This window comes from Limanda limanda, chromosome 4, assembly GCF_963576545.1.
Source record: "Limanda limanda chromosome 4, fLimLim1.1, whole genome shotgun sequence".
In the NCBI taxonomy this organism is placed as follows: Eukaryota; Metazoa; Chordata; class Actinopteri; order Pleuronectiformes; family Pleuronectidae; genus Limanda; species Limanda limanda.
The window spans coordinates 26,014,269-26,031,198 of record NC_083639.1 but is presented as its reverse complement, the minus strand read 5'-3'; the positions used below and the strand labels follow the sequence as shown (position 1 = coordinate 26,031,198).

Below are 16,930 nucleotides of genomic sequence, written 5' to 3'. Positions count from 1 at the left end.
ATAGGATTGTGTTGTTTTACTAGTTTGGTTGTCCCTTATATATTATTATTATTATTATTATTATAATTATGATGATAATAGGATTGTCTTATCCTACTAGTTTGGATGTACCTAGACGTGTTTTATTAGTACTAGTGGTATGACAATAGGATTGTGTTGTTTTACTAGTTTGGGTGTACTTAATACATTATTATTGTTATTATGATGATAATAATAGGATTGTGTTGTTTTACTAGTTTGGTTGTCCCTTATATATTATTATTATTATTATTATTATAATCATGATGATAATAGGATTGTCTTATCCTACTAGTTTGGATGTACCTAGACGTGTTTTATTAGTACTAGTGGTATGACAATAGGATTGTGTTGTTTTACTAGTTTGGGTGTACTTAATACATTATTATTGTTATTATGATGATAATAATAGGATTGTGTTGTTTTACTAGTTTGGTTGTCCCTTATATATTATTATTATTATTATTATTATTATAATTATGATGATAATAGGATTGTCTTATCCTACTAGTTTGGATGTACCTAGACGTGTTTTATTAGTACTAGTGGTATGACAATAGGATTGTGTTGTTTTACTAGTTTGGGTGTACTTAATACATTATTATTGTTATTATGATGATAATAATAGGATTGTGTTGTTTTACTAGTTTGGTTGTCCCTTATATATTATTATTATTATTATTATTATAATCATGATGATAATAGGATTGTCTTATCCTACTAGTTTGGATGTACCTAGACGTGTTTTATTAGTACTAGTGGTATGACAATAGGATTGGGTTGTTTTACTAGTTTGGGTGTACTTAATATATTATTATTGTAATTATGATCATAATAATAGATAGAATGTCTTGTTTTACTAGTTTGGGTGTACCTAATAAAGTGACAGTGTAGTGAACGTTCGCTGACGTTGCCGAGGACCACGCCCCCTCCTCCTCAGCGTCTACGTGGCCGCTGATTGGTCGACGTGCAGCTGTGACGCAGGCTCGTCGCCTACGCCGCGGCAGATGATCGCAGATGGCGGAGCGTGTGTTCTCTGACAGCAGCAGCAGCAGCAGCAGCAGCGTCGGACACACGATGGATAAAAGCATCACTCTCCCTCCGGACGAGATCTTCAGGAACCTGGAGAACGCCAAACGCTTCGCCATAGACATAGGTACCCGGAAGTGCTCGATTGGTTCTGCCTGTTTCCCTCTGTGGGCTGCTAACGAGGCTAACGAGGCTAACGTCTGTGATACTATGACAACACCAGGACTTTAAAGTGGAAGTAAACAACCCGGGAGCTAAGCTAACGTTAGCCTTGTCAATGCTTGTGTGTTTGTGTTGAAAGTGTGTGTTGTGTTATAACAAGGTGCTCAAGCAGAAGCGGTGGTGGTGGTTGTGTTAGCCGTTAGCTAGCATGTGTGTTAGTGTGAAGTGTAATCACTTGTTAAAGTCTGCATGTGAGCTGTAATCCAGGTTATCTCTTGTTTTCACTTTGTCATTATTGTTGTTGTTATTGTTATTAATATTAACACTGATTTCCTTTAACAGGTGGATCCCTCACGAAGCTAGCCTACTACTCCAATGTGCAACACAAAGTGGCCAAAGTGCGATCTTTCGAGCACGGTACAGAGGTGAATATCATTGTTATTGTTTGTTTTTATGTGTGTGTTATGTATGTTCTTCCATTTCTGTGACATCAATGGTGTCTCAGTACTTGTGTCAACTTTCCCTTCAGCCCCCTCAACTCTCCCCTGTGTCCAAAATGCATGAATGAGACAAAAAGCCTCAATCTCTTGGTCTCTCTGCGTTTTTCTGTCTTTTTATAATAAATAAAATGGGACTTTATTTGTGTAGCGATGTTAGTGCAATGTTGCAATAACCTGAATCGCAACCGTGCAGCAATATAATGATTATTAGATTCATATCAGGTATGATAGGATCAGATACGGTAAGGAAGATACTATGGTAATCTTAAGGGGAAGGGAAGATATATGAGTTTTATCCTGCCTCACAAATTGCACCCTTTAGATTGACAGACAGCAGATATGAATCTCTATCTATGATCTACTTCTGTTCGTTATATATAAACAGTGACTGGACTTTATCAAAGAAATACTTTACTCATTCACTTCCAGTATTCAGCAGCTCACACATAAAACAGAGATACCGAGATAATATTTATTTAAAGGGACTCTTACCTTTGTTGCATTTTTACACTTTTTTTGGATAAGGTTAAATTGGTATTAATACGGTAATGACACTCTAAAATGCAAGACAGACCCACCAGGAGAAAAAACAAACAATTATTTCACTCTCATAATTTTTAGTGAAAACTTCAACCAATAAAATTCTTCGGACCGAAGGACCTTATTGGCCGACAGACCTGTCTGTTTGCTGCATGGACATGCAGGTTTTCCATCTGCTTGTTGTGGCGCATTCGGGCCCGCGTCATCAAGGCATGTGAATGTAAATGTATATAACTTACCGAATCCATTGCTTTGGTAAACAAAAACGTGCGTGCGCGGAGGCAGTAGGTTCTAAGTCTGCTTGTAAATAAAGTTTCTTCAAAAAAACACCGCGGATGGGAACGAGGGGGTGGGGCATTGGAGGAAGGCGGGATGATTTGAATGTGCTGTAAGGTAAGAGTCCCTTTAACAGGGCTATGAGCAGCCAAATAATCACCATTAAGTAAATCAATAGAAAGATAAATGAAATTATTTTTGTTTGGTGGTGGTGATTTGAATTTAATAGATTAAGATAATTAGAATGGGTTAAGAGAATGCTTGGATAAAATGGTAGGTCTTAAGATTTCTTTTAAAAGTGTTTACCAGATTGCCCTCCTCTCCTCGGGCAGACAGTTCCAGATACAAGGACCAACAGATAATCTAATATATACGCTGAACAGCGAGACTTTTGTGAAAGTGAAATGCCAGAGTTCCCCCCTGGCAGAGGCGATGTCTGTAGCTGGATGTATAAAGAAGCATTCACCCTCTCTCTCCTCTGTGTTTCTGTCTCCAGGCCTCCAGTGACAAGCTGTATGAGATATCGGTGCAGGAAGAGGTCACCCCTCGACTGCACTTTATCAAGTTTGAAAATGCGTACATCGAAACGTGCTTGGACTTCATCAGAGACCACCTGGTCAACACGGGAACCAAAGTCATCAAAGCCACGGGCGGAGGGGCGCACAAGTTCAAGGAGCTCATTGAGAGGAAACTTGGACTCAGGTGAGTGTAAACACCAACTGTTCAGTAAGTTGTCTTCATCTACACTGTGTCACTCTTCTTCTGGTCTCATAGTGTACACTTCTAAAGTGCATGTAGACAAAAAACAGGAAGGGAGATGATATTCCAGATGATTAGATTCGAATAAACAAGGCTGATTTGCCCTAATTGTAAGTGATCTACACACGTGAATTGTCCTGCCCTCTTCCTGTAAAACCAATTAAATCAGAGAACTTTTAGAGCTTTTAGAGACCATATGGAGACTATTCTGGAAAAACCTCTGCTGTTCAAAGGCCCTGTCGGCTTTAGCTGCCTCTTTTGTTGGTGAACTATTTGAAAACAAAAGCGTTCACAGGATGTTTAACTTGCTTTTTGTCTGAATCCATATAAGCTTTACATTGACTTTTTGAGTTTTGGTTTGGCATTACAATCTGTTGGTATGGCTCTTAACACTGGACTGCAAACCGCTTCTGTCTAGTTAAATGTAAAGACTTGTAAAGACTAATGATTTACCTGCAGCATGTGGACAAAATGGCTTCTCTCTTGCTCTGGCTTCATTATATATTTGTCCGATGATGATGATTCAAGCTCTCTCTTGTTGTGTTGCTGTGTTGCAGAGTGGACAAAGAGGATGAGATGACCTGCCTCATCAGGGGTTGTAACTTTGTGCTGAGGAACATCCCCCATGAGGCTTTTGTGTACGCCAAGCACGCCGACTCGGAGTTCCGCTTCCAGACGACTGATCCGGATATTTTCCCTTACCTGCTCGTAAACATCGGCTCTGGTGTCTCCATAGTCAAGGTGAAAAACAGAAAATCAAAGGAGAAAGGACGGGTTCACTGTTAAAACATTTTTCACATGTTAAAGTTTTCACAATGCTTTTAACCAGGAACTAGAGGATGTTTCAGTGGAAAAAGTCCAGATAAACTGAGTCATAACCCAGATGTCTCTTATCAAAGAGGAAGTTTCAGCTGCAGTTTCATAATTCATAGCGACATTGACTTCTTATAGCAGAAAATGTGCCGGACACAGATGAAATTGCAAATATGCAGTAACACCTTTTGAGTATTAAGTCTGCATATCACAATTAGCTGTATGTCTGTTGCAACTTTTTAAATAATCAGAGTTATGAAATATATATTTTTACCCTGTCTTATCACTGGCTCAAACTAGAAAGACGCTCAGAAAACAAACGCATGACTCCACCAAGCTAGTAACGACTTGTTTCACCACGAGAACGTTTTTTAAAAAGTTCCCGGATATACCTGTTGATCCGGATCTGAATGAATGAGACAAACGAACCCTTTCCTAGCAGAGATGAAAAGTTGTGTATCGGGATTAGACAGGGTTTGTTTTAGCCTGAAGAGTTAAAGCACATGACTTTCTGAAGTCTTCTGCTCTTACTGTTTTTTTATCACACAGCTTCTTCACTCTCTCTTCAACAGGTGGAATCAGAGGACAAATTTGAGCGAATAGGAGGAAGCTCGATAGGTGGAGGCACGTTCTGGGGCCTGGGAGCATTGCTCACCAAAACAAAGGTATATCCTAAATATCATGGTGTTTAACTGCTGCATTATTTGTTATTAATTCCTCAGCACAGTGATGAACTTTATCGTTTGCTCTCCCTGTAGAGATTTGATGAGTTGCTACAGCTGGCCTCCAAAGGGCAGCATGCCAGCGTTGATATGCTCGTCAAAGATATCTATGGAGGATCGTACGGATCCTTGGGGATGACTGGGGATCTCATCGCCAGCAGCTTTGGGAAATCTGCTACTGCCGACAAAGGTAATGCACGTGCACTTTAACTATGTGGCTTTACCGTAGCGCTATGTTTGTATATGTCGATGTTACCGTACTCTTCTTTTGAATTGCTTAAAATCGAGAGTCTGCAGTAGGGCTGAACGATTAATTGCATTTGCGATTTAATCGCGATATGATAAAACGCGATTTCCTAATCGCAACGTGCGCGATTATAACGTGCGAACGAGAGTAGCGCACCGGGCTGCCGTCCGCACCCGCAGCCAGAATGCCGCCGGGACAACACAACTCCGCTGATCCAGAAGACAGCGAAGCAGGCCGGCGTCACCTGCATGGCGCAAACACAGAGCGAGCTCATCTCGCTGGTGATCACGTTGCAGGCGGCGGACCTGAAAATCCCTCCCCGGAAAAGCAAGCCGAGCGCCGGGGCGGCGGGGCTCCGGAGCCCCCCGGTCACCTACACGCACATCTGCGGGACGGAGGTGTTCAGCATGGGGGTCTTCCTGCTGAGGCCCGGCGCCTCCGTACCGCTGCACGACCACCGGGACATGAACGGGATGCTCAAGGCTTTACACCGCCTCATGTCTGCTGTGTTGTGGCTCCACACACACACAGACACACACACACACACACACACACAGGGTTAAAAATCACAGTCTGAGGAGTGGGACCATTTCATTAACTTCAGGAAACTGTTCATACATGCAGTTGTACTGTTTGACTTTGTGGCCTGTGCATTTCTCCGTTTTTTATTTATAACTTTATTTACTTTGATTTTACAAAATATTTTCAAAGTATAGTAGAGGCAAATTCTATGTTTCAGTTGTGTGAAATGTTTCTGACTTGGGAGCAGTAAGACACCTATAATTTAAAATTTTATTTAACACTAAATGTATCTAATATTGTGTTGGTCATATTTAAATCATTCATTACGTTTTGTTGGGGGAAAAAAATTGGATCAAATAAAAAAATCGCATATTAAATCGCAATCGCAATATTGGGGAAAAAAATCGCAATTAGATTATTTCCCCAAATCGTTCAGCCCTAGTCTGCAGTTCATTCAGTAAATTGAAAGAAACTAATTAAATCTGTTTTTTTCCCATTATTTTTATTTCACGTGGAATTGAGACGTGGCCGCAAACTGTAACTTGCTGATTTTCTTGCCTCGACGAGCAGCAGCTATAGTCGGCTCAGACTCACGCTGCGTAAAATGTATTTGGCTGGTGACCCAGTTTCCCAGTTAAGAAAGTATGAACGTTTCCAGTGAATCTCAAACCAACCCTGCAGTATAATCCCCTGCTCTGCGGTCCGCCCATATGCTCCGAACACTGCAAACCGTCACACTGTCTCCAGCTAATGGCCGAATCCAGAGCTTCATTTAATCCTTAAACATCACTGGAGCGCAGAGTAACATCTGTGGATCGGAGCTGACTGCAGGCTGCACGTTAGACGGCTGAAGGAGGGAGTGTAAAAAAAAAACAAGGATCTCACAAAGTCAGATCCATCTTTTCCTGTAGGTCTCGTTTGGCAAGTCTGACATAATGTTTCTCAATCTTAGGACAAAGCTTGTGTAAAAATGAACTGATGCCCTTTGACCCTGTTCTGCTGCAGCTCTGCTCACTCACTGTAACTGTTGAGCTGCTGTTGTTGTGCAATTCTTGAGTAATCAGTATAATCTCGGGATTTTAATGTCAGTTTCTGTGAACACTGAATTGTCCTAATGCTCATATAATCAAAAAAAAACTCAAACACAGTTTTATAATTTTTAGGGTTTTATTGCGACATTGCTGTGACATTTACATGAATAGGAATATAGTTTTATGTGATAATGCCACTGAAGACAAGCATTGAGTTACTGAGATAATGAAAAGGTTTAACAATTACTGAATGAGTTTTGATTCCATACATGAGTCTTTTTAATGCTTTTCAACATATTTTTTAGATTCCTAATATGGATATTTTCCCTGTGTACTGAATTGCAGCGTTTTCTAAAGAAGACATGGCCAAGAGTTTACTCCACATGATCAGCAATGACATCGGGCAGCTGGCCTGTCTGTATGCCAAGCTCCACAACCTGACCCGAGTTTACTTCGGAGGCTTCTTCATTCGAGGACACCCGGTCACCATGCACACAATCACCTACAGCATCAACTTCTTCACAAAGGCAAGGTCACTTCTTCTGCTGACACTAGAACAAACAAGTAGAGCACAGACCTCCTCCAGTAGAGCACGGTCTTGTCATGTATGTTTGAACATCATTTTAAAGTTGTTGAAGACACGTGTAAACCGTTGCTCACCAACTGAATCTAAATGATTTCAGCTACACAGTGGTAGTTACAGGTTTGTAGTGATAGTTCTTACTGTACAGCGACTGAAAAAACATCTAAATCTGCTAGATCTGGATTTTTATTTTGATTTGCACCACATTTCACCCACTGATAGATATCAGCCCCACAAATACGTCTGATTTCTTCACTGCTTATTTATTATTACTCCCTTGGACATTTGGGAGAATGTTGAAATGTTCTCGTCCTTCTACCAAGTTCTGTGGAAATATGTTCAGTAGCTTCTCTGTAATCTTGCTGACAAATAAATACACAAACCAACATACAAAATTGACACAACCTCCTTAGGGGAGGAAACTTAACGAATAAACACAACTACTACATTAGTGTATGTAGAAGAAACAAAAGTGTTTTGAAAAATTCAAGATTTCCTAGTTAATCTTCCTTTCTCTTTCTAGTCCCGAGCTTTGCTTGTTATCAGCTGAACTTTCTCCTACAGGCCAGATTTAGATGTGATTGCCCTTTTTGTTTTGTGAATGCAGGGTGAAGTTCAGGCCTTGTTCCTGAGACATGAAGGATATCTCGGAGCCATTGGAGCTTTTCTTAAAGGAGCAGAGGAAGATAGTAAGAAACCAAATACACCAAATACCTGCTGTATGATTCTTGAATGAATATTTTCACTGATGATTGACAGAAGGCAGCAATGCTGGATGACTTAACACCAATAAAAGCTGCTGTAAAACATTAAAATAGTTAATTACTCTGTTAAAACCTTTGACACACAATGTCTGAACCTTACATAACAAATAAAATGTACTATAATGAATATGCAGCATGAATGTGTCATAATTATGTCTTTTCACTTTCGTCTTTAGATCCAAACCAGTACAGTTGGGGTGAGAATTATGCTGGAAGCTCGGGCCTGATGAGTGTTTCTCCAGATATGAATCCGATGCAGCGTGCTCGCAGTGGAACGGTGAGTCCGCAGAGGAAGTGAAGAGTTGTCGGATATGAAAAATTCACCACCTCAAACCTCATGACCTATTTTCACTCCGCTCATGGTTCATTGATTTTCATTCCTCCAGTCTTGTTTAATTAAATCCCTCTTATTTTTCACATTCATTTCTATGGAGTCGCCGTCACCACTGTCCTCAGTGAATCCACAGGCCACCAGATAAAAAAAACAAACATTACTCACATCAGTTTCTGCAATCTCATAATCTTTCTTTCATTTCCTCCCCTTACATTCTTGCGTCCACCAAACCCTCTCCTTCAGTTTCCCGTAAGTACCTTCGACTGCTTGACTTGTGTGCTGTGGTTTGATGAAGACAGATCGCTCCTGCTCCCGGTTGCTTTCTGTAGCCGTTAACACTCAAGTCAGGCACTCGGTTGCTTGCTCATGAGGGCCGGGACACGAGAGACCCGAGAGGAGGATGTTTAGCTTTGCTGAGGATCCTGCAGCTGCTTTCTTTCACTCCTTGAATCGTTTCTGTTTAGATCGTATGATACGAGGATGGAGAAGAACAGAGTTTGATTTCCTGAGAGCCCTTAACACTTGCTGTGTTTTTGACTTTTTTTGATGTGATACTTGCAGCATGCAGGTCTGTGTAGAACAACACATGCTGATAACAATTTACTCTCTGAAGTTTAGTTTTTGTTCCCAAGCTTTCCCTAGTTAGTTTTCATTTGTGCCAATTAGAAAAGTGTGATTGCGAACAGCCCGACCGATTTGTCTGTTTGGCAGATGTGAGTCTTTTACAAACATCAAGGTATCATACTTTTTTTTTTTTTTGAGTAAACAATGCACAAGAGATGTGCTTTTATGTTTTATTTTCTTAAATCAAATGCTTTATATTTGGTTGTATTTGTGTTTTCTTCTCATTTATAGTTATTTATAATATAGTTTATACTTAAACTGTATAATATCAAGCCTCAATCACATTTCTTTGAGGTTTGATAACAACACCTCAGGAATCATATATTTATTGGGTGATATATCCGCATCTGAATTCCTTTAATTGGCATCGGCTGCGAAACATCCATATGAGTCGGGCTCTTCACATTGACATTTCAGCTGAAGGTGAATTTCAACCTTAGAGACCCTCTGCAGATGCAGTACTTTGATTAAGAACCTCTGACCCTCACTAATAGTCGGTTGGTTGTGTCCTCCTGCTAGAACCTCTTGTTTCATCGTTAATGCATCTTCCTTTTGACCAAAAACAGCTACTGCAGTGTTGCTAAGAAACAGTAAAATACAGTGAATTACATCCTCTTATTAAAGTTTAAACAGTGACAGCTGGAATCGCCTTTGAAATGTGAGTAGAAGCTGGCAGTGGTATTGATCTGCTGGAGACTGACGGCTCGTCTCCTCTCTTCTCTTTGTTGTGTCCAGTTTGACATGCTGGAGATGGACCGCCTGGAGAGGCAGCTGGTGAATCTGCCTCTGCTGCAGGACCCGTCCTCTTACATCCCCGACACCATGGACCTCACGGAGGACGCCGTGGCTCGCGAGTACTGGCTCTCCTGCTTCGAGGAGGCTCTGGACGGGGTAGGGCAGCTGCTGTTGTTTCACAATATGAAAGCAAAGTTTGGAATTAAGATGGTTGGTGAACTTTAGCTTAGAGGGAGAAATCTGTTTCAGAAATACATAAGAATGAAGGCTAGAGAGCAGTTCTGTTGGCATCTCCAATGGATTTCTGTCTCTAGCATAGACTGTAAATAAAGATGGATGATATGTCTCCACCTCCGCCTGTTGAACGGGAATTAAGCTAAAATATCGACGATGCAGGCGCCGCCAGCTTGTACTTTGACCTCATTAGAGCCAGACTCTGTGTAGCAGTGATCGTGGAGTGGAGCCGCTGCTTCAAGGTCACACCGACACATCATGAGTCAGAACCAGCTCTCAATCCTGACGTCTCACCACGTTTTTACACCATTAAATAACTTATTAAAATCAACACTTGAACATATAAAGTGTGATAAGAACTACCTTCAACGTCAGAAACCATCTTTGAGAAAATACAGATACTGCAGCCAGCCACAAGGGGGGGATTGAGACGCTTTGGCTTCACTTTGGGAAGGTTTCATGTCGTCTATCTTTATATCAAACTCTTGGTCTGTAGGATTTTAAACAGATAAACAAAAATGGAAATGGACCATACGTTCTGTATTTAAAGATCAGTTTGAAAACTCCATTTATAACGCTGCTGTCCCTGAGGTTGTGAACATGGCTCATAACTGTTGTTCTGTGTTCTGAGCAGGTGGTGAAGAGAGCCGTAGCCAGTCAGCCCGACATCCCGGAGGCGATCGAGCGAGCGGAGAAGTTCCGACAAAAATACCGACACAAGCTTCAGACCCTCCGCCACCAGCCATTGTAAGAGCGGCCTCTACTTCTGCTTCTGTTGGACGTTGCTTCTAGTCGACTAAAACTCAACTTTTCTCATTGTCTGCATTAGTTTCATGTCTTCATTTCTGCTGTAAGGGCCAACGTGCTTTGTCAGTGAGGTTTTGATGTTAACTCAGTGCGTAGTTGTGCATCAGTTGTTCGAGGCTACATCCAATGCGATTATGTTTTAGTTTTGTTTGTTGTAAATTACAATTGAGCTTAATATCAGAAGTTTTCTCCGTCCACATTGACACATATCCACATATTTCTAAATGTCTGAAAGCTAGTTTATATTCACTTTTCCCGTCCTTTTGCTCTGGGGCCTGAACCTGTGGAAATGACATCAATTCAGAGGCAACCTCCCCCAAACCTTTTTAACTTAGTGCACATCTAGAACATAAACAAACATGGATCAGCTAAAGACAAGTGACTGGGAACAGGTCTTACTCTTCACTTATTGTTAAACTCATTAATGAGCGATCATAGAGATTCTCAGATGGAGCCTGGAGGGGAATGACAGAGGCTGTTAGTAAAGACGAGACATTCTGCAGGAAACTATAGAAAATTAAATCCACAACCAGTTTGTCAAGGCAAAGACGAGCACACAGGCCTGAAGCAGTTCTCCTGGAGGAATCTATAAATGTTGCAGCAGTGATTTTTGTCAAAAACTAAAACGTAGTCGTGTGGATGTGGCCTTCGCTGAACCAGTTATTTAGGAACATGAAGTGTGGTCATGCTGGTTCTAGTTCAAATTCAACCCAAATGACAGATTTAGACACGAGTTGCAGAGGCTGCTGACATGGTTCCTTTAGTACACTGTGTCAACACAGCCATTATCAATATGAATAAACAATAACAACAGTGATTAGATGACCGTGTATCTTCTGCCCTGAGCCGCTCTCTGTGTGTGTGTGTCTGTGTTTCTCTCTGGCTAATGTAGAGTGCTTCTTCTCTCACCTAGTGCTTATGGATCCCTCACTGTCAGAAGTCTTTTAGACACCAGGGAACACTGTTTAAACGAGTTCAACTTTCCTGATCCCTACTCGAAGGTCTGAGTGAAATCTATCAACCTACTTTGTTTGAATTCTGTGTTCAGGTGGTTAGACCCCTCCACTGACCCGTTTTCTGAATTTGTTAACGTTTCATGTTTCCCAATTTGTCTCCACAATTCAATACTTTAAAACAATAATATTCTGAAGTTGTTTCCATATAATCACGTGTGTTTTAAAACTGGAAAAGCAGCCTGTGAACTGTCCGCTGCATCCTGTCTCTGTCGTGTTCCAGATTAAACAGCGAGAGAACGACATGGCGACCAAGTATTACCAGAAGGCCGTGGCGTCTCTGGACCAGTTGAGCTGGGAGCAGAGACAGTTCGCCCTGGTGCGGGGCGTCCTGGCTGGGAATGTCTTCGACTGGGGAGCCAAGGCCGTGTCAGAGTGAGTGGAGTTATCGTTCCCTTTGAGCGGCCCAGTGGATTGTGGGTAGTGGGGGAGGCTCCGGTTGCATATCTTGTGTTTTTATGTGGCTGCTTTGGTAACTGATAAATTGTTTGGAGAGGTTTAAAGAGCATGAATTTTCTAGCCTGCAAAAAGTTATGTGTAGGGACAAGATATAAAGTAGAACGGCCCAATCATCCCCTTAAATTCTGCACCGAAGTTCATTCGGACAATAATGTGAGAAAATCACCTTCTTGGCTGAAGTGAAAATCCATTAGTTCTGCTAAGCATCGATCCAAACATTCAACAACAACAGATTTCTTTAATTTCTTAGTGCCGACTGCCTAAAGGTCGAGCAGCCCAGTCATCTCAGGAAATTAAATGTCTGTATCATATTAGTTGCTGTAACTTTTAGGGCAGACAACTGCTCTCTATCTGCAGGGGAAGTTAAATCCTAACATTTAAATCTTGATCCTCAGATTATGGGAAGTTTCTTTGCTTCCTACAGAAACTCAGAGGACGGTTTTGCTTATGTTTTCATTGATCACACATTTTGATTTTTCTGTGTCACAGTGTCCTGGAATCGGATCCTGAGTTTGGGTTTGAGCAGGCTAAACAACAGCTGGAAGGTATCCGAGTCGTTAACACCAGCACCAGTGCTCCTCTGTGCAGAGAGGATCGTTGGCGCTCAACTTGTTTTGTGTTTCTCCCTCAGAGCGGCCGTGGCTTATTGATTCCTACGACCAGTGGCTGGAGAGACTAAAGGTCAGACTCTCATTCTGCTGTTTCATTTCAAACAACTTGACAGGAAACACTTTCTGTTTATAGCAAAGAAGAAACAACCTTTTTAGAGCCGATAGTGTATCAGTATGTTTTTGTTCCGATCAGTGCTTGAACACAACCCGTCCTGGTTTTCTCTTGCAGGGTCCTCCTCACAAGTGTGCCTTGTTTTTCGTAGATAATAGTGGAATGGACATCATTCTAGGGGTGATACCCTTTGTTCGAGAGCTTCTCTCTCGGGGAACAGAGGTAAGGAACCACAACGCCATCATTCAAAAGGTACTATGTGTTTATAAAATGTTACTTACTACTACTGTAATATCTGTTCAGGTCGTGTTGGCCAGTAACTCTGGTCCGGCCTTGAACGATGTGACGAACGGTGAACTGCAAATTCTGACGGAAAGAATCGCCGCCATGGATCCAGTGATTCAGTGAGTATTGATGAACTGATCAAAGATGGCAAAATAACATACAACACTGCTTATTTTAATCAAGCTTATTCTCACTCCTCAGTAACTTCTAGAAGTCTAATCGTGTACAATGTGTTGTTGTTGCAGATCTGCTCTGAGGGAGGACAGGTTGACGCTGGTCCAGAGTGGATCCAGTTCTCCTTGTCTTGATCTGAGGTCGGTTATTTGGCATTTTCATATTTGACATTTTTAAAGGAAGCACTTTCCCTCCTGTGAAAAGTACTGTCTCATGTACACTGATACAACCCTGACGATCTAATTCTAGAGAAGATAAGGATTTTTTTATATTTAAAAAACTGGGTCATGGAATTGGATTGGAAGACTTGGACTTTCACCACCACCAGATATATTCGTCTATATCTAGTGTTTAGTTTTCTACATATGATGAGAAATACAAACTCAGGACTAAGTCTCATCTCCCATGTCCCTGCTTTGTTGATTTTTACCTTTCATATATTAAACTGTCTCCTGCATCATTGGGCAACTGCTTCATTTAATTGCTGTAATTTTTCACTACAGTAACAAACTGACTGTTTGGGCAGGAGAGGTTATTATTAGTATCACTATTCCACAATAATGTGCCACTTAAAACTCTGTTTTATAAATGTTCCATAAGCAGAAGCCAGAAGCTGCCAGAATGTTCCGTTCAGTGGCCTGAAATTTAAATAACCTAAATTTGGACACAGAGCTACTGTAAATATAAACTTGACAGAAGCTTCTCACAACATGTGCAGCAAGTAAATCAGGAGACAGATGAATGTTAAACACAACATTGATGTTTTCTGACACAACAGAATTCATTAGATATTCCGTAGTATGATCATTACAGCAACATAACATTTTTCTAATCCTCCTCAGCCGTCTGGACAAGGTGCTGGCGATGGTGGTGCGCGAGCGGAAAACCGACCTGGTGATCATCGAGGGGATGGGCCGGGCCATTCACACCAACTACTACGCCCGGCTCAGCTGCGAGAGCCTCAAGATGGCCGTCATCAAGAACTCGTGGCTCGCCGACCGGCTGGGGGGGAAGCTGTTCAGCGTGGTCTTCAAGTACGAGGTCCCGGCCGGAAAGATAGCCAGCCCGGACTCTGCGCCGCTGTCGCCATTGTGAGCGAGAGAGAGAGTTTCCAAAAGGACCGATTGTGGAAGTGGGAGCGGCCTGAAGCGAGTGGCCGGAGCTCTGAATGTAAGGATGTGGATCGCGTTCTGCCACCGGGTGAATGATTGTAAAGCTGATTGCAACGTGTGGGCAGATTTTTTTTTTAACTGATCATTTACAAGGAGGTTTTACCCTTTTTTTTATTTTAAGACATTATTGATTTTACTGCAGGTTTCATTTGGAGAATTACTGTCGCTTTCACGCAGGTCTCTGTCCATTGTCCAGCACGATACACTACAGCTGCTTTCAGACAGGCACCTCAGTCCGGCCAGATCCTCACAAAGCAAACGTCCAAGCCACTTGCTTTGGACATTTTCTGGAGCTTTTCCGGAAAATGTCAGACTGAGCCCAGGGTGAGAATATGGCGAGAAAAATGTCCAGAAAATTGAGGAGGGCTCATCGGTGAGGTCTCTGATTCAAAACTGAGAAAGACAAAAAGAATACAAATTTCTCTGCAGGTGAAATAGAAGACGCAGACAAGGTGGTAACTTGGAGAGACAACGAGATTCAAGCGGTTTTGGTAATGAGGCCCAATGCTGGTGTTAATGTGCTGTAAACAAAATGTGATGTCATGTCCTGCTCCAAACATTTCCCTGTTGTTGTGTCCACACTTCCTGTCTGAAATGGAGCAACACATCCATCCCCACCAGGGTCCAGTTAACTTGAACACTCGAGATCTGCAGATTGCAGGAAAAATGATTTAAGAAAGAAAACTTTATTTCAAATTGATTTACATATTCTGCCAAAGCACATTTGGACAAATTCGAATCTTTGTGTTGTGTGTTCGAGAGAGAGAGAGAGAGAGGGAGAGAGAGAGAACCGCTGGAGTAATCACAGCTTTTAGAAATCACATTTTACATTAAGTGTAATTATCGTGCCTTGAGTTTGACGTGATAAAAGCATCCTTTACTCAGACTGCCTTGAATCCCCGTCGAGCTGCACCGCACCACACACACACACACACACACACACACACACACACACACACACACACACACACACACAGACACACACACACACAGACACACACACATCTGCTTCCGTTTCCCCAGCAGTCTCAGTCTCACGCCATAGATGAGGGAGAATCCACTGATTCCCTGTTTTTTGTTTTTTTCCCACGACTTCCAGCGAATGAATTGAGATGAAGAAGTGAATCATTGTCACTCGTCGCTGTAGAAGTGGCATCAGGGAAAATGTTGCATCAGTGGGAGAAGCTGCACTTTATCACATGCTGAGCCTGTGTTCCTCCACAAGGTGGCAGTGTTCTACTGTGTTTGTATTTTCAAAGATTCCTCGAGTCTTTCACAAGGTGCTTGGCATCAGTATTAACGCTGCGTATTCTCAGGTCGAATACTCAGACGGTCTCAGATCAAAGCATCTCGTGGAACTGGAAGTCACTGTAATAATTAACATGTACAACTACACACTGGTATCCATCCCGAAGTCAGAGAATACAGCTGTTTGAAGGGAATAATACTGCAGCACGGAGTAGTAACAGGCTTTAAACTCTGCGTGGCTGTGAAGTGGAGGATTATATTATTGACTTCATCATAAATATCTGGAATCGAGGCAGGAACATTTCACGAGCTGGTACGAAAATATTCACCAAAGTCATAGTCGTCAGACGTTTTGATTCACAAATTGCAATATTGTATGGTATTTGTACATATGTGTTATACAAGTGTGTGTGTGTGTATACATATATATATATATATATATATGTATGTATGTATATATAACCCATTTGCATCACTTCACTTAAGCGCACCATGCACAATTTTGTGTAATATTCTCCTGACAATCAGTTTTAATTAAACGGTTAAAAAGTGAGTGTTATTCTCTGTGTGTGTATTTCTGGGACTGTCGGAGGGGTTCTGCAGCCATGAGGAGAATTAGGGATAATCGAGCGTCGACCCATATATATATATTTATATATAAAAAAGAGAGAATAAGAACGAATCTGCCCTTGGCGGTGCAAGAGCTCGACACCCTGGTACGTAGTGTTTGATGCCTGCTGGGGAGCTGCGAGCTTATAATGCACAGAGAGACGTAGCGGGGGGGCCTCCTGCTTTTCCTGGCTCATCACTCCAGCTGCCAAAACACACTCACCACTTCTCCAAGACGCCCGGGAGGATCCAGTGACATCTACACAGAAGGTCTGCCCTGTTGTGTGGAAGCCACAGTGTTTGGGTTTTGTTTTGGTTCTTAACGAGGTCCAGTGTGGACAGCAGCTGTGCTTCCAGTTTCAGATCATGGATGAGTTATGAGATGAGGAGTCTCCGGGTAGTTTCATTTCAGGAGCTGCTGCCTGTTCAAAAACTGCACCTTCACTTCAGGATTTAGAAGAAGATGAAGGAAGACACGACTCCTCACTATGCTTCCTCCCACAATAGATCCACACTGAGACTCACACACACACACAACACTGCAGCA

At 41.9% G+C, this 16,930-nt stretch overlaps 1 protein-coding gene across 1 annotated transcript; it reads left to right on the top strand.

The window, feature by feature from the left end:
• The first annotated feature begins 1,025 nt into the window (after positions 1 to 1,025).
• pank4 (pantothenate kinase 4 (inactive)) lies at positions 1,026 to 15,410 on the top strand. The gene is made up of 19 exons (XM_061069269.1): positions 1,026 to 1,174; positions 1,552 to 1,634; positions 3,022 to 3,227; positions 3,842 to 4,025; positions 4,670 to 4,762; positions 4,856 to 5,009; positions 6,965 to 7,146; positions 7,810 to 7,891; positions 8,143 to 8,243; positions 9,660 to 9,815; positions 10,528 to 10,640; positions 11,614 to 11,701; positions 11,937 to 12,088; positions 12,662 to 12,717; positions 12,804 to 12,853; positions 13,013 to 13,117; positions 13,199 to 13,299; positions 13,426 to 13,494; positions 14,197 to 15,410. Exons 1-19 carry the CDS (start codon positions 1,036 to 1,038, stop codon positions 14,447 to 14,449), a joined length of 2,367 nt encoding a protein of 788 aa, XP_060925252.1. The 5' UTR covers positions 1,026 to 1,035; the 3' UTR covers positions 14,450 to 15,410.
• The last annotated feature ends 1,520 nt before the right edge of the window (positions 15,411 to 16,930 follow it).

Coding starts and splice junctions, on each gene's coding strand:
- pank4 (XM_061069269.1), top strand. CDS start 1,036: ATGGCGGAGCGTGTGTTCTCTGACAGCAGCAGCAGCAGCAGCAGCAGC. Junction 4,026..4,669: donor CTGGTGTCTCCATAGTCAAG/GTGAAAAACAGA, acceptor TCTCTTCAACAG/GTGGAATCAGAGGACAAATT. Junction 7,147..7,809: donor GCATCAACTTCTTCACAAAG/GCAAGGTCACTT, acceptor TTGTGAATGCAG/GGTGAAGTTCAGGCCTTGTT.